This window comes from Nuphar pumila, chromosome 3 (genome assembly GCF_984573655.1).
Source record: "Nuphar pumila chromosome 3, dmNupPumi1.hap1.1, whole genome shotgun sequence".
Classification (NCBI taxonomy): domain Eukaryota; kingdom Viridiplantae; phylum Streptophyta; class Magnoliopsida; order Nymphaeales; family Nymphaeaceae; genus Nuphar; species Nuphar pumila.
In genome coordinates, this window is record NC_143251.1 from 129,516,484 (window position 1) to 129,540,272 (window position 23,789).

General features: G+C 38.1%; 2 protein-coding genes across 2 annotated transcripts; one reads left to right on the forward strand and one right to left on the reverse strand.

The window, feature by feature from the left end:
• Positions 1-6,974: 6,974 nt before the first annotated feature.
• LOC149843783 (uncharacterized) lies at positions 6,975-10,398 on the forward strand. The gene is made up of 3 exons (XM_090000059.1): positions 6,975-7,145; positions 8,453-8,585; positions 8,995-10,398. The coding sequence occupies exons 1-3, from the start codon at positions 6,988-6,990 to the stop codon at positions 9,049-9,051; spliced, it is 348 nt and encodes a 115-aa protein (XP_089856185.1). The 5' UTR covers positions 6,975-6,987; the 3' UTR covers positions 9,052-10,398.
• Positions 10,399-19,483: 9,085 nt separating this feature from the next.
• Positions 19,484-20,547, reverse strand: LOC149843784 (uncharacterized). The gene is made up of 2 exons (XM_090000967.1): positions 20,044-20,547; positions 19,484-19,849 (listed from the first exon to the last, which is right to left on the reverse strand). Exons 1-2 carry the CDS (start codon positions 20,545-20,547, stop codon positions 19,484-19,486), a joined length of 870 nt encoding a protein of 289 aa, XP_089857093.1.
• Positions 20,548-23,789: the final 3,242 nt, after the last annotated feature.

Consider the following 23,789-nt stretch of genomic DNA (forward strand, 5'->3'; position numbering starts at 1 on the left):
CATGTAGAAGACCCAGAATGATTTTCTTTTTTGGTTCATATCGTCGACCCCAATTGTTTTGGGATGAAAGCGTAGTTGTTGTTGTTGTAGACCCTTATCAATCTCGTTCATCTACTCTGCTCCTGCATAAGAAAATCTCAAGAGTTTTACCAACTACTATCCAGTGGACATGAGGGCTTTAAGGGTGTAATGTAGGGGCGGAAATGAGAGCCTTTTTTTTAACCTAGCTCAAAAATAAAAAGGGTTTTTTGTCCAATTATTAAGTGGGCACCTATAATTGCTCTAGCAAAACCTACTTTTTTTTCATTTTTCTAGGTAAATATAACTTCATATATCGAACAAGCCCAAAGACGGTTCAATTCATTTTTAAATATTTTTTTGTTTTTTTAATAACACGTTATCTGATGGTAAAAAGTTGATTGATTCAACTTGATTCAATTCGATTCCATTTTTCAGTTTATTTTCTAAGAAAACAATTCACCTAGTGAACCGATTTTAACAATATTGATAAATTGCCATAAAAAACAATGTCTCTGATATTTTAAATATTAAATCACTGACATGCATGTACTTGTGTTCAATTGCTTGAATTGCATTGAACCTACTGGAATAAAGTTCCTTCCTGAGTCACTTCTTGAAATGCAAAAACATGTTATATGAAGATTGCTTCCTAACGAGCAACAAAACAAGCACCAATCTTCATGAATTCTATGGTTAGCCGGTCTTTGGTACTCTTTTTTAAAGCCTTAAGGCAGAAATTGCCTTCTCACAGCACGGGTATTTTTGATGAATTCTTAGTGACAGTATTAATGCTGGAAAATGACTTGGGAAATGCACTTGACCAGTTAAACACCATATCATAGTTCTGATAACTTAAAGACTTCGCATTAAATGCAGTGTCGCTGCATGGTGGGCATGCAGCTACCTGCTTGACAGCCATTCATCTTGGCATTTCTTGAGATGGGTGTGGTGTTCATCTCGAGAAATGTTGAGATAAAGCTCAACAATCGGCTGTAACAGAGCTGCATGCAATGCCACTGCATAAAAAATGACCTCTAACTGCAATTGTATCCAAATTTTGACCATAGGAATCAACCCATTTGGTTAAAATAGATTCATGTGAAATATCCATTGTATGCTAGAGAACTGTTGTAGGTCCAAGGGTCTGAGATCTATGGCCTTTCAGTCAAGCATTACCTCTAAACATCTTCCTCAACACTCATTTTTATGGTCTGTGTTATGGATGTCAATGGGTTGGATGTATATTCCACCAAAATCCGACCTTCAATTAGTAGGATTCGGGAAATCAGATATAAATCATAGAATCCGATTATTAATCAAATTCGAATTTGGCTGGGTATTTTTCACTCAAACATGATGCATATCTGAATCCAATGGATATCAGAATCCGATTACATGTAAAAGGATGGATTCAGTACTGCCTTTTTCTATCCGAAGCTGAAGAGCTGCTATCCAATTAGCTCACATTCAGAAAAGGGTACATCTGAACTGTTTATATCCCTGGTTTGTGTATACCTTCTACAAGTTCTATAAATAAGTCGTTCAGCCCGTGTTTTGAACTGATATCATGTTTTGAACCAACACTATCAAGCAAAAATTTGGCTATTTACAAACAAGCAAAATGAGTTAAAGAACCTGATCGTGCAGGTTTTAACCCAATATGTTCTGTCAGCAATATGATTGGATAAATATTGCATTCTTTCACATTATGGTATTTGTATATGGCATTACATGGTTATGTATTTTCTGTGATCCATTGGAGGCCCATCTTCCGTTAAGATAAGTAGATGTATGTCATTCATATGTTCTTGGATTAGACCTTACATCAGTGTTTTATTGCAGTTGAATCCATTTTCTCCTGGAGTGCATGTCTTTATTTACACATTGTTGATATAAATTTTGAGCTTGAGAAAGATGGGACTTACACGAATTTTGCAAAATCTTTTTTCAAATGTGGAGACTTCGTTTGCAAACTTTGACCATTCATTGCCCAAAGAAAAGATAAAGTTAAAGCAAGTTTTTAAATTTTCGTAGCTCGGATCACACCACCACATATTCAAGCATGCAATCAAAGATAAAAACATGTATAAGTATTCAATCAAAAGATTACATAAAATTAAAAATAGCATATTAAGGATTTAGAAAATACATTTTTTGGACTCGGGTGTTCGATTAACTTTTAGGCTCTTTTTTGTCTGTTAATACCTTCACGTAGGTACGAGTATTCTTCAATGACGTCGGAATAAAGTGTCAGCATGACTTAAGTAGACTTGTTCTTGTCGGGCCAGCACTTGAGTATGTGATTTTCTGATGACCTGGCTTTAGTGAAAAAGTCATATTCATAAGTTTTTGGATAAGATATAGACTACTGGATTATCGAATCTGGATCTAACCCAAATGGGTTCAGGCCTATCATAAATGAGGATAAGGCCTATCCAGAAAAATCTATCATTTTTTTAAAAAAACTTGCAAAAAGGGAGGAGATGATTGGGGATAAGATAGAGATAATCCAAATGGCTTATCCATAAATTTGGTGCAGCAGACGTCAAAGAAGTTGTGTCGACTCATAGCGGATGACATTCTCATTTGCTATCCCTAATACCTGATAGGTCAGGTCAAACAAATATAGGACAAGACTGGATGGCAGAAACACTTTGTCGTCTCCAATACCAGATGACACTCCTATCGGATGACATTCATACCAAACAGCACTCCTATCGGATGGTAATCCTGCCATATGAGAATTCCTAAAATTTGAGAATTTTATCATATTTTAAGTATTTTTGATATTTTTGGGTTTTTTTCTAAACTAAGGTTGGAAATGACTTGATTTTGGGGTTTTTTTCTAAACTAGGGTTAGAAATGACTTAGTTTTGATATTTTTGCCTCAAGACCTGAAAAAAAAAATTCAATATTTTTATCAATTGGGCATCTTAGAAAATTTTGGGTATCTACAGATGTCTCTTTTTCTTATTAATCAGTGTGATTCAATTTATGACAAAGAAATAAACACACCCAAATTTTGAAACACAACTGGGTTGCCAAGACCCTGCTTAGTGTCACTGAATGAGGCAGGTGCTGATTTTTTTAAAACCACTGGATTTTTGGGACTGTTTGGATCACTCTAAACGAAGCCGAGTCAATATTTTTTATAGAAAACTAGATTGTCAAGACCGTGATTGGTTTCATTAAACGAAGTCGGGCCAGTTTGAAAACCATTGAGATTAGGGGACTATTTGGGTCTCGTCGAATGAGGTCGAGCAAGTTTGAAAACCACTAGATTTTGGAGACCGTTTGGGTCTCATCAAACTAGGTCAAACCAATATTTTTGGAGAGAAATTGGGTTGCCAAGATCGTGATTGATCTCACCGAACGAAGTCGGGCAAGTTTGAAAATCATTGGGTTTTGAGGACCGTTTGGGTCCGACCGAATGAGGTCAAACAAATATTTTTGGAGAAAAACTGAGTTGCCAAGATCGTGATTGGTCTCGCTGAACAAGGTTAGTGCCAACATCCGAATGAAAGAATTGAACTATTGAGATTGTTATAGGCCTCACCGAGTAAGGTTGGATCAGTCCGATGACAACTTAATTGCTAAGGCCATTTGGTGGTCGTGTCGAGCAGGGTCAGTGCTAGTATAAAAAGTGAAGAAGAATTGGGATGTGGAGACCATTATGAGTCTCTCCAAACGAGGCCAGGACAATTTAGGAACCACTTTATTTATAGTAGGCGTGGCAAAATCTGACTTGACCTGCCAACTCTTTCTTAGCCGGTTCGGGTTTGGCTTAAACGAGTTCGTGTCATAAACGGGTCGACCAGCCTAACCCGTTTATTAAACGGGTCGGGTTCGTGTTAGGGGTATGCCAACTCGGCTGACCCGTTTAATAAACGGGTTAGGCGGGCAGGTCAACTCGTTTACCCGAACCCGACCCGCCAAATCGCCCGCCAACCCGTTTACCCGACCTCAACCCGCCTGCCAACCCGTTTACTCATACCCAACCCGCCAACCCGTTTACCTGAACCCGACCCACCAACCCGCCCGCTAACCCGCCAACTTGTTTACTCGACCCAACCCGTACCTGTTTAATAAATGGGTCGAGTTCATGTTTGCCAAAGCCGCCCCGTTTAATAAATGGGTCGAGTTCGTGTTGAGGTATGCTGACCCGCCAACCCGACCCAATTGCCACCCCTAATTTATAGTAGAGAAACAAAATATTGGGTTTTATGCATGAATAAAACAAGAGGAATGTGACCCTCTTTCATGCCTTTTATGCTTGTGCTGCAAGGTTAGTACCCATTTTGATTTTTTTCGTATTTGAATCCACTTTGGATCCAAATTTTGTTGTTTTTCTATTTTTTATTTTATGGTACTATCTCAGTGATGGAACCATATATCTGCCCTCGTAGCTCACTTTTTTGCGTTCATAGGTTCATTGGAAAGCTGATGAACACAACAACATTTCACATATTCAGACCATTTGCAAATTATATTCGTAAAGCCTCTGAAAACATGTGTAAACAGTTAAAAATAGTTATTTTTGTGACTTTTTTTTTATAAATACCTATTCGTTTATCTATATCTTAGCGATCTAGTGACAAAAACTTGCATTTTTGGGTCTCTAAAAACTTGAGACAAATTTGTACAGTTTTGAGCCATAGCCAAAAACTCCTCTGGAGTGCTTGTTTTTCGAATTCAAAATTTGACACTGGTATTTTCCTTCTGCTGTGAAACTGTCAACCAGTTTGCATTCTAAGAGGCTTATCTCTCCAATCGCTGTGATTTTGGTAGTATTAGAAAGATAATAGATCCCTCTTTATCTGTTCTTTTTTTACTTTTCTCAATTCAAGGCATAAGTGTTTGAAAAATAGGCTAGAATAGTTAGAATAGACATCCATATGCATGTTCAGCACTTTCAATGTTTTTTTTTTAGAATTTGTGGGAACAACATCATGAGTCATACACCTCTTGTGGGTTCATGAATAGAGTGGAGTTGTCTCAGTAAGGTCATAGGGCAGAGGTGCTCTTTTTAAGATGATTAATTTGGACATAAAGCTTCCTATCTTAGTGAAGAGAGTCAAGTATACTTCGGTCTAGTGGCACCGAAAAAAGGACAAATATTCATGCGTACTCCTTATATTCAGGATCTATATGACTAGACTTTTTGTTGCATGCAATGATCTTTTATAATATGCAATGAGACTCATGCATTTGTAATAGAGTATGTAGCCTAAGACATCTATGAATGATTGATTATATAAGGTCACAAGTTTTTTGCTTTTTTTTTTCAAAAATTAGAACTTTCTTAACAAGTTGAATCCTGCACTTACTTTTATTTTTTCAGGCTAATATAAGGTAGCGACACTCGGTTTCACTAGTATTTTTTCTCTAATTTTACATTGGTTTCAAATGATTAGTTATAAGAATATGAGATTAAGTTTCAAGGCATTTCTGAAATGAATGATGGTGTCCACTAAGGTTTGGACTCTAAAAGACAAGGGCTTGATGAGAATGTATCCAAGTGCACCTCTTGTCCTTGCTGAATTTTCTAGAGTTTTTGTCGTTAGTTCAGAGAAACTTTATTCCTTACTTTGATATCATTTTACTTGAAGTCTGACAATCATAGGTTTCATGACTTTTCGATCCAAGAGAAATGTTCATAACTATTCAACCTCTGCCTCCAAAGGCCATAAGATCGGAGTCTACCACATTGTAATTAGTTTAGAGGTAAGTATTGACTTTCTCATAGCAATCATTTTTTTATTTTATTTCAACCTCTGTCCCTTAAACATTGGTATGACTGAAACCTGTCACCATGCCATAAATTTAGAGGTAAGTATTGACTTTTTCCTAGCGTATGCTTTTCTATTCTAGCATCTACCCCTAAAGCAACCTTATGACCAGAGTTTGCCACATCACCATATACTCAGAGTAGGTGTTAGCTTAGATGCACTGCACTTTTTTATACTTTGCTTTTTCTTTTTTTGACATTATATTTTTTTGTACTTTTGTTTTTTTTTTTATGCTTTTTAATGTTTTTCTCCATCCAGATAAATGAAAAAGCTTTTTAGGAGACCAACCTATGAAGTTAATTAGTATTGAAGGTATTCAATACCCAATCTATTTCCTGAAGAATTGGTTGCCTTGGTGGATTTTTATTGGATCTATGTTCATGTATCAAAAATAATCTTATGCTCCAATAATTCATCCTTATAGAATCATAGACTGAAATTATTTGATTAAAATACCTTAGCTTCATTGTATAATTGTTTTATCCCTTCTTAAGACTTGAATGTCTTATGTGGTAGACTCTTGAATGTAAAAACATACTTGATTTAAGGATTGTTTTGAAGAAAGTTAGATATGTTTTGTGATAAAATATATGATATTTAATAATCTTTCAATGATATGTATTTACATCATGATGAAACTTTATTCTCTTTGAACTAAACTAGTTTGTCATGTCCCTTGTCGATCTTATGATACGAAGTCAGATTAACTCAAGGACAAGTGAAATGTGAAGACCATTGTTCAATATTGTTTAGCCGCATTTGGGTTGGGTAGGCCAAAATCATATTATATTGTAATCGGATGTGTGGATATGATTTTGACTCTTTGCTATGAATCCAACAAATATCCAAGTTTGACTCAGAATCTGTTTACATGTAATAAGGTGGATCTGGTACGATCTTTTCACCATCCGAATTCGAATCCCTTCAGCCAGCATCTAAATAGTCAGATATGGTATTGGCCGCATCCGATCCTAACCGTTTACATCCCTACTTTGAATATTAATTGGATATGTATTTCTGGATCCGGATGTGAAGAAGCTCCGAACTAAACTCGACCATCAGGATGATCGGCTCGGATCTTCATGGATATTTGGTTCGGATTTGGCCTCATGAACCCTAATTCTGAGAGAGAGAGAGAGAGAGAGAGAGAGAGAGAGAGAGAGAGAGAGAGAGAGAGATGGCTTCCTTCAGATGGTTGCTTCAACTCCACAAGGACGTTCCGAAGGCTACCCGTTTCTACTCCGAAGGGCTCGATTTCACCATCAACGTGTGCACCCTCAGGTGGGCCGAGCTCCAATCGGGCCCTCTCAGACTGGCTCTCATGCAATCCAGCAGGTGCCCTCTTCTCTTCCTTCGCCATTAAAAAATTCCTCTGTAAATGTGTTTTTTCTCCTCTGATCTCTCCACTGTTGCGTGATTGTTACACGGTTCGTCTTTCTCTCTTTTTCTGGGGGGATCCTTTCATATTGGTTTTCATTAACAGAACTAGAAGAAACGAAGAATTTTCCTGTGGGAATTGTGGTGCTTAATGCCTGATTTCGGCTTTTGGTTTTTCCTTTTGGAAGTGCGGTTTCATGTCACATGTGGGATTCAAGAGATTAACGCGAATAAGATGTTTGAGATTGTTTGTTGTATTGGATGTTCCCCACAAACGCTAAGGGGTGTTTGGGTGCACCCACTTACCCAGACAAACGGGATAAGCTGGGAAATTGCATTGTCATCTATAATAGAAGATCCCACCTTCTCCCTTTCATCTGGATAAGTGGGGTTGCATCCAAACACCACCTAAGGGGGTTTGCTTGGGGAAAATGGGGATCTTGGTAGGGTTCCTGTCAAAATTTTCCTACGTGAATTTAATGCCCAGTATGTGTTTGATAAGAGAAATGGATAGCCTTGACTGCTCCCCCTGTCCAGTAAAGGCATTAGTCATATTAACAAGAAAATGGAGGGTTACAATTACACAATTGTTGTTTGAAGTTTGTAAAAACCTTGGAAACTCGCTTCAAAAGCTCAAAACCACATGCTTCTTTCATGCTTTCAAAATTTTATGAGAAACTCGGAACGGAATGCTTGCTTTTTTCCATTCCAATATGAAATCGAACTTCCGTGACGTTGAACATGCAGTTTCATTTTAGAAGAATTATACTTTTTTTTTGAAAATTTTGTTTTTACTATGAAACCTGTGTTCGAGGGAAAAGGACTTAAGAGATGCATAAGTCTTAATTTATCTCTTTTTATGTCAAATTCCTACTTGTTTCCATCACCACTTCTTCCAAAATGCTTCGCATCACTCGTCAAGGCATTTCTTAGAACACTCGTTTGGTGGTTCACAATTGACGCATTGTTTTTTTAACCCACTTGTTACTCTGGTAACTATGGGTTAGACGAAGGAATCCTTCTGTAGATGTGCATACGGGGATTGAACCAGGTTTGGTACTTTCTAAGTGTCAAGATGAGTCTCGTGTTATTGGAAGTTATGAGAGCTTGCTCGCTGATCTGACAAATTCTTTTGTTTGAATTTAGTTCTTATTGTTGGCATGGTTGTGTTGAGCTTTTCGTAGCGTTTCATGAACTGACATTTGCAATTGCATATGAATGACTGATGATATTTAAGGACTGAGATGTAACTTCTGGCCTTGCAGTGATGTCATCATGCAGAAGGGCTACTCTTCTCTTCTCTCCTTCACAGTGACAGACATAAACAGTACAGTCGCAAAGCTCATGTCTTTAGGAGCAGAGTTGGATGGCCCCATCAAATATGAAGTGCATGGGAAGGTGCCTACTTTACTATTAAATTCTGGCTGCTGGCTGTGTTGAACCCAACTTGGTTTTTTCCTACTTAGACTAGCTGATTGGTACTGGAGTCCCATAGCAGAGCCAACTAGTGTACCATATAGAATGACCAAACTTGAGGAACAATTCAGGACCTTTCGTTTTCTTTTATTGGATAGACAAGCTGAGGGATAACCCCTGCGGTATTCAAGCCTAAGACCCCTTGGTTGTTGATAGTGCGACCTAACCATTCAGCTATCTAATTTGACCGCAAGAACTCGTTGGACTTCTTATGCTGACTTCATGATCTGTTCATCTGATTATCATTCCCTTAAAAGATTCCAAAGTGATAAATTATGTGTGGAATCAGGTTCTTTTCTACATTAATCTTGGTTGTTTGATGGGTGTGCAGGTTGCAGCCATGCGTTGCATTGATGGTCACATGTTGGGTCTATATGAACCTGCATAATATCTCATGAAAGCACTTAGTTTTGGAACAAGACAGAAGCAGAATTTTCTGTGCGTCTGATTTGATCTTATAAAAGAGAAAACTTTGGTATGAAAGATTCAGCAGATTGAAGTCGGACTACTTATTTCATCAATTCAATTTCGCGAAAGAATCATCCACCAGAGTTAGGATACGGAGAAAGGACATGGAGAACATGAGAGGCCTTTCTATTCCTAGAACATAAGAGACCTTTCTTTTCTTTGGGTTCTGCTATATGATTGATAACATTCTCTTATCCAGATTGATCAATGAGCTGCATTATGTCTTCAATATTGGATCTGAAAGGGGTGAGTTGGAACAGATAGGAATATGGTGAATCTTTATAGGACGGTGGCTAGTCAAGTAGAATTCCTTCCATGTAAACTGGAAATCTTTCATGAGTTGAATCCCCAAGAAGTGAGAAAATTTGCTTCTTTTTGCTGAATTGAGCTGCTCTTCTTTGTCTGCTATTGAAAATTTCATCTCGTGCCTTTACACCAAGTGAGTGTTATAAAATTAAAGCTGTAGAATAATGTGATCTCTCTCTCTCTCTCTCTCTCTCTCTCTCTCTATATATATATATATATATATATATATATATATATATATATATATATATATACAACAACAACAACTACTACTACTACGCCTTCATCCCAAAACAATTGGGGTCGGCGATATGAACCAACAAAGAAAATCATTTTGGGTCTTCCACATGAATCCTTCTCCTCCAATCATTTCTATCCAATGCCATGTCCTCGGTGAGGTTCAAAGCCTTCATATCCTTTCCTATCATCTCCATCCAAGTCTTCCTAGGCCTACCCCGACCTTTTTTAACTAATATATTTTTCCATTTCTCTATCCTTTTAACTGGAGCATCATTAGGCCTTTGCCGAATATGTCCAAACCACCGTAAACGATTCTCTCTCATCTTATTTTTAATGGGTGCAACACATACCTTCTTACGTATCTCCTCGTTTCGAATCTTATCTTTTATTGTATTTTCACACATCCATCTAAGCATACGCATCTCATCTACACTCATTTTTTGAATATGATGTCTCTTGGCAGCCCAACATTTTGTACCATATAGTAAAGCGGGCCTGATAGTCGTCCTATAAAACTTTCCCTTCAACCGCAATGGCATTTTATGATTGCACAACACTCCAGTTGCACTTTTTCATTTCATCCACCCAACTTTTATCCTATGATTTACATCTCTATCAATTTCTCCGTACTTTTGAATGATACAACAACAACAACAAACAACAACAACTACGCCTTTATCCCAAAACAATTGGGGTCGGCGATATGAACCAAAAAAGAAAATCATTCTGGGTCTTCCACATGAATCCTTCCCCTCCAATCATTTTTATCCAATGCCATGTCCTCAGTGAGGTTCAAAGCATTCATATCCTTTTCTATCATCTTCATCCAAGTCTTCTTAGGCCTACCCCGACCTCTTTTAACTAATATATTTTCCCATTTCTCCATACTTCTAACTGGAGCATCATTAGGCCTACGCCGAATATGTCCAAACCACTGTAAACGATTCTCTCTCATCTTATTTTCAATGGGTGCAACGCCTACCTTCTTACGTATCTCCTCGTTCCGAATCTTATCTTTTATTGTATTTCCACACATCCATCTAATCATATGCATCTCAGCTACACTCATTTTTTGAATATGATGTCTCTTGGGAGCCCAACATTCCGTACTATATAGTAAAGCGGGCCTAATAGTCGTCCTATAAAACTTTTCCTTCAACCGCAATGGCATTCTACGATCGCACAACACTCTAGTTGCACTTTTCCATTTCATCCACCCAACCTTTATCCTATGATTTACATCTCCATCAATTTCTCCATACTTTTGAATGTTAGATCCCAAATATTTGAAACAATCATCCACCAGTATTTATTGCTCACCAAGCTTCACTATACTCCCATCACTACTTCGTTGCTTACTAAACCGACATTCCATATATTATGTCTTACTCTTACTCAACTCAAAACCTCTTGCTTCCAATGTCTGTCTCCATAATTCTAACTTAGCATTAACCCCAACTCTAGACTCATCAATCAAAACAATATCATCAGCAAACAACATACACCACGACACATTTTCTTGAATTGATATCGTAAGCTCATCCATCACTGTAGCAAATAGGAAAGGGCTTAAAGCAGATCCTTGATGTAACCCAACCGTTATAGGAAAATTGGTTGTCACCCCTCCACAAGTGCGGACATTGGTTACTACTCCTTTATATATATATATATATATATATATATATATATATATATATATATATATATATATATATATATATATATATATATATATATATATATATATATATATATATATATATATATTACCAACATGCACACATTGACACAGTTTTAGGTGCTTAGTTGAAAGGTCAAAGTACATGGCAGCGTGGAAGAATTGGGGTTTTCCCATTTTATAAACCGATATAAGGTAACTTGATACAGATTCTACCTTCAGTATCTTGCAGTATCTTATATCAACCATGTTATCAGGATTGAAAAGAAGTCATGTTTATATTTGGGTCAAAATCGGGTCTAGATCTGATCTGTGTTGTCTTAATGTACAAGGCTCATGTACTTTCATTAATGTCTTCTTGTAATTTAGTTATGTTGTAAAAGGGTATTTTAGTACCCTAAACTTTGTATTAGACACCTTACAATGCAGGCTTATGTGTTGATTCCTGTGCTAAGAGGAATCATGGGTTTCTGTTGCAACTTCTTCTCTCTCTTCGTGTCCTCTTCTCTTTTCGTGTGATAGAACTTTGGATGCCTCAAATTCTTACGTGGTATTAGAGCATAAGATCTAGGGTTTGGAGATTGCGACTTCTTTAGGATCATTAAGATTTTAATTTCTGCTTCTTTCTAAGGTAATACATATTGTTGCTTTCTCATTCTTCTTTTCTTCTCATCTATTCTGGCCATGTTTACTTCTCTTTCTTTTCTTCTCTTGATTCTGATCTGTTTCGGTAAGGCTATTTTTTCAATCTCAGTTTTGTCGTAGTTACTCTCTTTTAATCGTGACCTTCCTTTGAAATCGTGATCTCCTCTTTTCTTAATCGTTCTTCTCATTATTCTATTTGGGTTTCTTTCATATTGATTTAATATTGCTCTCTCGTTTTGTCATTCTTATTCTCTTGGAATTCTTATCTCTCATACCCTTTCTTAATCGGTTTTTCTGTTAGTTAATTTGGTTTTCTTTTATACCTGGTGTGATTTTATTTTGAAATATATTTTTCAATAAAAACTAAGTGTAAACCGTACACAAAATTTTAATAACCGGTTCATACATTAAAGTGGTTAAGTCCAGGTCGAATCTACATAGAACGAAGTTAGACTAAATATTTCACTCAATTTACATTTCTTTATTGTCTTAAAATAATAAAAAATTTATGAAAACAAACGAGCACCAAGCCTATTATAAGTGTTGAGCAAAAATTAAAAATTAATACAACCCGATTTCAAAATTGGCCTAAGGCCTTACTTAACTAAATGAAAATAAAAATAAAAATGAAGACAAATGAAGCCAGCCATTTGATGTCCTTGTCATAGTGATGTACGCGAGGGGGCTACCTTCACCTATAAACACAAAAAGAAAAAAAACTTGCTTGCGCACGAGTTAATAAGACCGAACCTAATCTAAACCTTAAATGTGAAATGTAGACCTAAATGCAACCTAAAAACAGACCTAAATAACTCTAAGATGGCAGGACACGACTATGCATATGGTTTAGACCAACCGTGTGACTAAACCGCACCTTCGGCTAAATTCAGGTTTAGCTGATTAAACCAATTTTAACAAACAAACCAAGTCTAATTTTCTGATGAAAATCAGCATATGGCCTGCTGTAACATATGTGGTTAGACCTCCAAAATGTTGTTGGGGTCCACCTTACACCTATACCTAAGTGAAAAAACATGTTTGCCCTTCCCTACGCTAACCAAGCGGGTCAGGTAGACTAGATGCCTAAATGCATTCAAACAAACCAAAGCTAACCCAGTTGGATGCCTGACCAAATCCAACCTGGGCTAGGACAGACTCTAAACAAACTAAAAGTAATGTGAAACAAGAAAAAAAATTGAAAAAAAAAATATCTAAAACGGACTCGGAACTGTCTACATCCAAACCCACACACCAAACCTACTTGGAACTATGGTGTCCTGTGACAAACCTAGAAAAATAGTCTGCTAAAATCTTCGTCGCCGACTGCTCTGAATAGTCGTAACTGTAAAGTTTTAACATTAGGTTGTTATGTTTGTCAGCGAACTGCAACCCCAAACTAGGCTCGATTTGACCAAAAATTAAGCATAAAATGACGTCAACAATGTCGGTCAATCGGATTTCTGACAGGATCCGACATATCGGTTTATGATGTCTAAAACTCTGTGCACTGATATCAGAAAAATTATGAAAAAATCAAAGTACGAAATAGACAAAAAGAACAACAAAAAAAATAGTAAAACTCAAAAAATTAAAGAAAATATGCGCTGCATAAAATCAACCTTACAGATCTTGAGTGCGCCTGGCGTTAGGGATGCCCCTAGACTTTCGAATTTTATAAGTCAAGATCCTGTGGTCGGATTCACCTCAAAATTTAACACAGACTTATTGGATGTGTTATCTAAAACATATCAAAATATCAGGTCGATCGAAGATCAAAAGCTGCTTGAATATGGCTGTTTTCGATCGGATAGGCCTGGTGCGGATCCAGAAACCCATTTTCGTAATCGGGTGATTTCGACTTGATTTAGAATGTGATTCTTCTAAAAAAAATCACAGAATGACGAGGACAACCTTCTCTAATCAAAAATAAATTTTTGAGAAATTTTAGATTTGAAAAAGGTTGTCGAATTTATGCTAGAACAGAGAAAGGGATACACGGTGACGATCCTACCTCAGTGATGTGTTCTGTGTGCAACGTTGGAGGGATTTGGCCGGTCAACTCCTTCGACTTTTCCTTGGAGGTAGAAAGGGTTAAAAAAGTAGATAGGGCGGGGTACAAAACACGATGCTCATTGAATGGAGCTGGTACTTAGCCTGGAGCAGAGGAGGAGGCTGGTGGCTGCACAAGGAGGGATACTTTTTTTAGGAGGAAGAATGGGGCTTCTCTCTTTTTAAAAAGCTTTTATTCAGAAGGGGCTGATTTGGTGGATCTGGTCCACCACTTTTCCTTCTAAATAATGTGTGAAAGTGGAGAAAGGAGGAAGCAAGGAGGGGAAAATAAGAAAGTTTTGACTTTCTTGTTTTCCTTCTTTTTTTCAAAAATTAAATTTTCTTTTTCTTTGTTTTTTTTATTTTCAAAACTTTCAAAAGTGGAGGGGGAATTTTTGGGATTCACACCCCCTCCTTCCTTGTTTCCTTTCTTATGGTTGAAATGAGGAAGGAAGGGGTTTTGAAAATCTCAACCCCCCCCCCCCCCCCTCCTTTTCCTTCCTTTATAAAGTTTTGAAAATTGGCAAGTTATGCTTGCCACCTTAGCTCTCTACAGAAAAAAGAAATTCAAGAATTCAAAATTCAGGAAAGTGTGGATGTGGGTTGGACCAATTAAATCTTCTCATGAGATCCAAATCCAAAATTATGCTCCAAAACCCAAAATTACACTTTTGTCTTCAATTCTCTGTTATGCAATTTTCAGTCCTAAGCATGGGCAATTATGTCAAAAAAGTTATAAAAATGCATGCATTTGAATATAAAGATATAGCCCTTATCGTGCTCCATCAAATGCCCCCATGCCTAGACTTTTGCTCATCCTCGAGCAATGCATTGTCTAGACCTCATGCTTATGCTTTGCAAAAGCAAAAAGAAACAAAGAAAAATAATTTATATGCTAATTATCCTAACTCACTTTCGTAAGGATCACGGTTGCATTTAGCATATACAACAAGCCCTTTAAACCCCCACGTTACCCTGGTCGACGAGTAAGGTCTCGTGAGGATTTTCAGTAATGATACCTACAAACATCTATGTCATGCATACTTATACAATTGTCAAAAACATTAGATAACTAAAAACTATTTTCAACAAGTATATTTCATGAAATTACATTCTTTCTCATTTTTTGAATCAACCACGCCTCCACAATAGAAAAATTTTCTATCTACTTCTTTAGAATTCAAGATTATCTATGCTTTATTCTCAGAAAAGCTTGCCTACTTATGTAATCATCTACTATCATTATACAAATGTTTTTTGCACATTTTTGCAAAAAAAAAAACTAAAGCAATGTTTTTTTTAAGCTCTTATTATATTTTTATTTATTTTTTTCTGAGCACTATGTCAAATTTTGGATTTCGTGACCCATGTATCGTGCTTTAGGCCAGTGACTCCCAGGCTAGATGACCTTAGGGTACTAGACACAAAGTGTCCGTCAGAGTTAATCACTCGAGTCACTACACCCTAGATTTTCATAACTACTTTTACTTTCTCTTCTTTTCGTGTGCAATGTCTCTACTGACCGAGCTTTCTAATGGATCCATGTAGCGAGCTTTGGGCTCGTGGCTCCCAAGCCAGATGACTTTAGGGCACCAGGTATAGAACACCCCTCAAACTTAATTGCTCGAATTCAAAAAGCCTCATGTGTTGACTAGACATGAAGTTTTGATAGCCCTAACTAGCCTATTCGCGTGAGCGCAGGCACTTCAACTTGTGTCCTACCCCAGCTACTAAGGACAATATAACTAAGAAAATTTTCTTTTTTTTATTTTACTTACTAACATTTCTCATTTTTTCAAAAAAATCAGTGCATCTTCATCCGTATAAATCAAAGTAAAATCTAACAATTATAAATAAGTATTTTCTTCAAAAGCCACATAAATGACCTATATTTCTAAATTTATTTCAAAAAAAATTTCTACATGGGGCTTAAAAATCATCTCAAAATGTCAAAGACATACAAAGACAATCATATATTGTTACCGATTGCTTCAAAGATGCCTAATTTTATGAGTTTCAACAAAAAAATACATGGATAGAAAAAATTTGAGATATGCATCATACCCTCCTCCCATGTTTGAATGAAACTGTCCTCAGTGACACACTCTCTTGCTTAAATGAAACTATATGAATGCATGAGTGCACACAAAGAACAACATGAAAGGAGAAAAAAAATATATACAACTTGATATTTATGTTGGAGCTCGCTTGATAAGATGCCTTGTTCTGCACTATCATGCACATGCAGGGCTCCTCAATGTCCTGTATTAAAAAAAAAAACTCATACATATTGAAGCACATGAAATCATAATATATGCATGTCTCTATCATAATTCTATCTAAAGCAAACCAAAATCACAAAAGGCATCCTAACTACCATGAGTTGCCTCTCATGCATTGTAAGTTTTAAGTCTTCAGCTAGACTCAAAAATTGCTAGCCCTCGCCTTCAATAAGATCGATGAACTCAATGTCTTGTCCCTCTGCAAGGTCTGAGATATAGGGCTTCAACCTTTACCCATTCACTTTGAAAAGCCTGCCCGTTTTGGGGTCCATTAAAGTAACTGCACGTATAGACCACAAATGTGCCATCCCATCTGGACGTAAGCTTCAATGGAAAAAGTTGCAACCGCGCATTGAACAACCAAACATTCTGCCCAGGCACAAACTCTTTCTTAAGGATATGCGTGTCATGGTAAGCCTTAGTCCGTGCTTTGTAAATTTTGGCATTGTCATATGCCTCATTGTGAAGCTCTTCAAGCTCACTCAATTGTAATTTGCGCTCTTTGCTAGTCTGGCCTAAATCAAAATTAAATGACTTGATCTCCCAATAGGCCATATGCTCCAACTCAATAGGGAGATGTCACACATCTTCAAAGATCAGGCGATAGGGGGACATGTCAATTGGAGTCTTGTAGGCGGTTCTATATGCACATAAGGCATCATCAAGGCGCTGAGACCAGTCCTTACGGCTTGGCTTGACCGTCTTCTCTAATATCCTCTTGATCTTCATATTGGAGACCTTAACTTGACCACTGGTCTGTGGGTGGTAGAGAGTGGCTATCTTGTATTGTAAATAGTACTTCTTCAGAAGAGAAGCAACTTGCACATTCTTGAAGTGCTTTTCTCCATCACTTATTATGGCGCATGGTATTTTGAACCAACTAAAGATGTTGTGCTTAATGAAATTAAGTAGTACCTTATGATCATTGGTCTGGGTAGCCACTACATCCACCCACTTTGATACATAATCCACTGCAACAAGAATGTAAACAAAACCATACGATGGTGGAAACAGACCCATAAAATTGATTCCTCAAACATCAAAGATCTCGACAATCAAAATGGGGATTAGAGACATCATGTCCCTTCAGTACATTTTCTCCATCTGCTAGCAATGCAAACATATGCGACAAAACTCATGTGAGTCTTTATGCAGTGTAGGCCACCAAAATCCAGACTGTAAGACCTTAGTTGTGGTCTTTCTGCTGAAAAAATGACCTCCACACGCTAGAGAGTGGCAAAAGGTCGGAATGAAATGAACCTCCTCTTCAAGCACACACCTCCAAATCACTCGTCTACACCAAATCTAAACAGTTCTTGATCCTCCCAAAAATAATGCTTCACCTGTGCCATAAATTGATCTCTCTTAGTCTTGCTCCAATGAATAAGGAGCTTTCTTGTCACCAGGTAATTGACAATATCAGCAAACTAGAAAAGATGTTGAACACTCAAGATCTGCTGATCCAGAAAGGAGTCATTGATTGGCCCCAGCTGAGGAGATGACTCCACTGTCAGTCTTGACAGGTGATCCGCTACTACATTCTCATTACCACTTTTATCTTGAATCTCGAGATCGAACTCTTGTAGTAGCAGGATCCATCGGATGAGTTGTGGCTTGGTGTCCTTCTTACTCATCAAGTACCGCAAAGCGACATGATCCGAGTAGACGACCACCTTGAAGCCCAACAAATATGACTGAAACTTCTCTAGTGTGAACACTACTGCCAGCAATTCCTTCTCTGTAGTCGTATAATTCAGCTCTGCATCAGAGAGGCTCCTACTAGCGTAATAGATCACATAGGGTTTTCGATCAACCCTCTGGCCAAGAATGGCTTCTACTACGTAATTGGGTGCATCACACATTATCTCAAAAGGCAATGACCAATCTGGAGATCACAAAATTGGGGCTGAAATTAAGGCTTCCTTAATCATAAGGAAAGCTTGCATGCAATCTGAGTCAAAGTAAAAAGGCATCTCCTTTGAAAGTAATGCACATAAAGGTCGGAAGATTTGGTTGAAATCCTTAATGAATCTTCTATATAATCCAGCATGCCCTAAGAACGAACGGACTTGGCGCACTGAGGTAGGTGGAGTGAGTTTAGCAATGGTCTCCACCTTGGTCGTATCTACCTCAATTCCCCTCTGGGACATGATATAACCCAAAACTATCCTTTGTTTCATAATAAAATGACTCTTCTCTCAACTAAGTACCAAGTTCATCACCATACATCGTTTCAACACTTGAGTCAACTTTTGGAGACAATCCTTAAAAGATGAGCCATAGACAAAGAAGTTGTCCATGAAAATCTCTAGGACATCGTCCATCATGTCCGAAAAGATGGTCATCATGCACTTTTGAAAAGTAACTGGGACATTGAATAACCCAAATGGCATACGTCTGAATGTGAAGGTGCCATAAGGACAAGTGAAAGTGGTCTTCTCCTAATTCTCAAGGTGAACGACCACTTGATTGTATCATGAATATCCATCCAGGAAACAAAAGTAACTCTGGCCTGCGAGTCGCTCAAGGATCTGGTCTATAAAAGGCAACAAAAAGTGGTCCTTCCTCGTCGCATTGTTCAACCTTTTGTAATCTATGCAGACTCGCCACCCTATCGTGGTTCTAATGGGGATGCTCTCTCATTTCTCATTCATCATCATAGTGAGCCTCGATTTCTTATGAACAACTTGCGTATGGCTCACCCACTGACCATCAGAGATGGGATAAATAATCCCTGTGTTCAGCCACTTTACCACCTCCTTCATATTCGGGTTTAGCCTTCTTTGCATTTATTTGGAGGGTTTAGCACCCTCATCCACTATGATCCTATGCATGCAAAAGGAGGGGTCTATCCCCTTCAAATCAGCTATAGACCACCCTATCATTGTCTTATGCTCTTGTAGGACTTGAATCAATTGATGTTCTTGATCACTCGTCAGGTTCGATGCAATGATGACTGGGAGTGTCTGTTGGTCACCTAAAAAGGCATACTTGAGCGATGCTGGTAAGGGCTTCAGCTCAAGGACTAGAGGACACTTCACTAAGGGTTTGGCAGGTAACTCTGTCAGGTCCAGGGGGGACTCAAAAGTCCAAGCCAATCGTCTCTCGCTTGGTGAGACCACCATCATATCATTCAGCTCATACTCATACTCTCAAAGCAACACATCATCCTCATCCTGAGGGTGATCACTTGACATCCACAACGATTTTGCTTCAACTAGGTCCTGGACAATGTCTACCTGGAAATAAGCGTCCTCACCTGCAGGCCCCATGGTAGCATTGAAGATGTTCAGTCCCATCCTCTTATTACCAAAGGACATGTCCATGGCTTTAGTGTAACAGTTTATGTAAGCATTCATTGTCGTCAAGAAAGGTCGTCCCAAAGTAATGAGTGTTTGTCGGACGTGATTCACGCCTTTCATGTCCAGAATAATAAAGTATACGGGAAAGTAGTTCTCCACCTTGACCAATACATCCTCAAGGATCCCTCGTGAGACCTTGATGGATCTATACGCTAACTGCAGGGTCATCAGTGTAGTCTTCATATCCTTAAACTCGAATGTGTTATAAAAGAAACTTAGCATGGTATTGACACTTTTCTCAAGATCGAGCAAAGCACGCTCATTGGTAATATTTTCTATAACACATGAAATAATCGATGTCCTGGGTTCTTAAGCTTGGGTGGAGTCTGATGCAAAAGCACCGAACTCACCTTCTTAGACAGATATACTCGCTTGAGCACACTGGACCTCGACTTCCGCTTCTGAGTGCAAAGCTCTTTAAGGAACTTCATATAGGCGAAAACTTGTTGTATGACATTTAGCAGTGGGAGGTTTATATGGACCTGATTGAATAACTCAAGCATCTTATTCATCTTCACTCCCTGCTTGCCAAAAGGTTTGGGCTTCTTTAAGGCCTGAGGAAAGGGGCCTCTAGGAATATATGAAGTAAATGACTCAGGTTGTGGGCCCTGACCACTTTCCTTAGGCTTGACAGGCGAACTCGACTGGTCTATAGTCCTATCCTTGGATTCCTCAGTCATCTTCTGAACTGGGTAAAGTTTCTTCTCACTTCGAAGGGTCATAACTGACTTGGCCTGCTTTTGGTATAACTCTGTCATGTGCAGGCTAGAGTGCATGGGGTCCTTACCCCTTGGGTTGACAATAGGCTGACTAGGAAGGCTCCCCTCATTGTGCATGCTCAAATCTTCGACCATCTACCCCATTTGAGTCTCTAACTTTGCTATTGACTGCGTGTAAGAGGTGAGGTTGGCATTGATATCAGAAAAGGCCTCGAGGAGCTTCTCCTGTGAAGACTGTCTCGATGTAGGTTTCTGGAGAGAAGTCTGGCTAAACTGGGTTGGAGCTTGTGGGAACGTGGGTCTTAGGTAACTTTATTGGTAGTTACGCTCTTGTGGATTTCTCCACGGAAAATTAGGATGGTTTCGTCATCCTAGGTTTTAGGTCTGCGAGAAAGGATTACTAGCAGGTTTAGTGAAACCTTGCGCTGCCTGAACTTGTTCTTGGGCAAATTCAGGGTACTGTCGCACCGCGGAACAACCCATGATTTGGTGTGATGGGCTAGCACACAACGTACACACCTGCTAGGTTGGGGAAGAGATAGAAAGAAGCTGATCCAATTTTTGGGTCAGCATATCAACCTTGTGATGCAGCTTTAGGGAGGCCCCTACCTTATACATCTTCCCTTTTTTGGGTCCCCTAGTCGCAGATGTTGCCTGATCTTCTCTTAAGGCCATGACATGGTGCATCAAATTTTTACTCAATGTCTCAAAGAGGGATCATGCCTCATCTTCTCTTTTGAGCATGAATGTTCCCCATACGAGGAATCAACCATCTACCTATCTTTCTTAGTCAGGTCATCATAAAAATACTGCACCAACTGTCATTTTTTGAGAATTTTAAGGACAACCTTCTCTAATCAAAAATATTTTTTTAAGAATTTTTAGATTTAAAGAAGGTTGTCGAATTTATGCTAGAATAGAGAAAGAGATACACAGTGATGATCCTACCTCAGTGATATGTTCCATCTGCAATGTTAGAGGGATTAGACTGTCCAACTCCTTCGACTTCGCCTCAGAGGTAGAGAGGTTTGAAGAAGAAGATAAGACGGGGTATGAAACACGAAGCTCGTTAAATGGAGCTGGTACTCAGCCTAGAGCAGAGGAGGAGGGGGTTGGCGGCACAAGGAGGGACAAATTTTTTTAGGAGGAAGAATGGGGCTTCTCTCTTTCTGAGAAGCTTTTATTCAGAATGGGATGATTTGGTGGATTTGGTCCACCACTTTCCCTTTTGAACAGTGAAAAGAAGAGGAAGCAAGTAGGGGAAAATAAGAAAGTTTTGATTTTCTTGTTTTCCTTCTTTCTTACAAAAATAAAATTTTCTCTTTCTTTTTTTTTATTTTCAAAACTTCCAAAAGTAGAGGGGGTGATTTTTGGCATTCATGCCCCCTTCTTCCTTGTTTCCTTTCTTGTGGTTGAAATGAGGAAGGAAGAGGTTTTGAAAATCTTGCTCCCCCCCCCTTCCTTTTCCTTCCTTATTTTATAAAGTTTTGAAAATTGGCAAGTTATGCTTGCCACCATAGCTCTCTGCACAAAAAAAAATTCAAGAAATCAAATTTCAGGAAAGTGTGGACTTTATAGATCACATATCTAATCCACAATGCATCTTAGATCCAATTCAAATGGATATGGGTCTTGGGTCATGGGTTGGACTAATTGGATCTTCTATTGAGATCCAAATCTAAAATTATGCTCCAAAACCCAAAATTACACTTTTGTCTTTAATTCTCTGTTATGCAATTTTCAGTCCTAAGCATGGGCAATTATGTCAAAAAGCTATAAAATGCATGCATTTGAATATGAAGATGTAGTCCTTAGCGTGCTCTATCAATACCTCATCTGGATTCGAAGTTACAATGTCTTAACACATGGTGACACACAAATATTGGTTAACTATTGTTCAGACTTATTTTCACAGCATCGTCTGATTTGCAACCTCTGGTTCGAGTATTGACAGTGATTATTTAAAAAAAATGGAGGCAGCAAAATTTGCTTTGAGACTAAAAATTATTCTAAACGCATTCTTCTTTTATTCTTGGATTCTGGATTCCTTTTTCTTTGGAACATGGACTCATTCTCTTCCCAGTCTGGCCTTTCTTCAAGTTTTCTTAGTTAACTCGTGTATGAAAAGTTGAACTCTAATTTCTTGATTTGGAAGAGGCAAATCATTCATTTTATAAAGAGTCAGGATCTTTCTGGCCATCTGGATGGCTCTATTCCAGTTCCTCCAAAGTTTATATCACAAGAAAAAAAGAATAGTAAAGGATCATCTACAATATTGTATGTCAGAAACTCATAGTATGTAACTTGGATGAAAAGGGACCAAGTGTTGGTTGCTTATATCACTTCTACACTGCGACAAGAGGTACTTATGGCAATTTTATATGATTTTTCGGATGTACAACTATGTGATAGATTAGTTCAGTCATATTCACAGGTTTCTCAGGCCAAGGTGGTGTTTCTTAAAAGGGAATTTCAAATGTTAAGAAAGGACTCTATGACTATCATGAAGTACTTGAACAAAATAAAAACCATTACAGATCAACTAGCCATTGTGGGTTGTGTAGTGAGTGACAAAGACATGGTGTAACAAACTCTCAGTAGGTTAGGGCCTGACTATCACATGATTGATACTTCTTTATTGTGTTTACCTGATCTACCTATATTTGAAAATCTGTGTACAAAACTTTTTCAATATGAGATGACCTTGATAGGATTTTCTGAAGAGTTTGATGTACACAAGATGTTCTTGCCACAGGGGTAGTCTATGGGTGAGGACATAGAAGTTATGACTTTTAGGGAAAGGGAGGTCAAGGAAGGATGGGCAAGGAGGCCGTGGAATATTACCTATGCCCAACATGACTCTCAACTCACAGAGACAAAGGTCAATTCTCACTTGTTTTCTGTGTAATAAAAGGGGGCATGTCAAGGCTAACTGCTGGTCCAACCCTCAAAATAGAGGAAAAGTGTCGCAAACAGAAGCGAAGAAAGGGACAAATAGTCCAAAGGCTAGTAGAGAAGTGAAGGAGTTGTTATTGGCAGCTTTGACATGATTAAATCTAAAACAGAATGATCAGGATACTTGGTATGTTGACTCCAGGGCAACGACTCATGTTACTGGTGATGCTGGTAAGCTCATAAATCTTGTTCCTTACATTGGTAGAAATAGCATTGTCATTGGGCATGGATCTCATCATTTTATTTCTCACATTGAAAACTCAGTTATTCTTATGTCAAAGTCCTCTCTTAGTCTTTCAAATGTCCTTTATACTCCTAATATCAAGAGAAATATTGTTTATGTTTCTAAGCTTGTTGATGATATTAATGCTTCAGTTGAATTTACTTCATTTTTTATTCATGTCAAGGATCTTCACATGAGG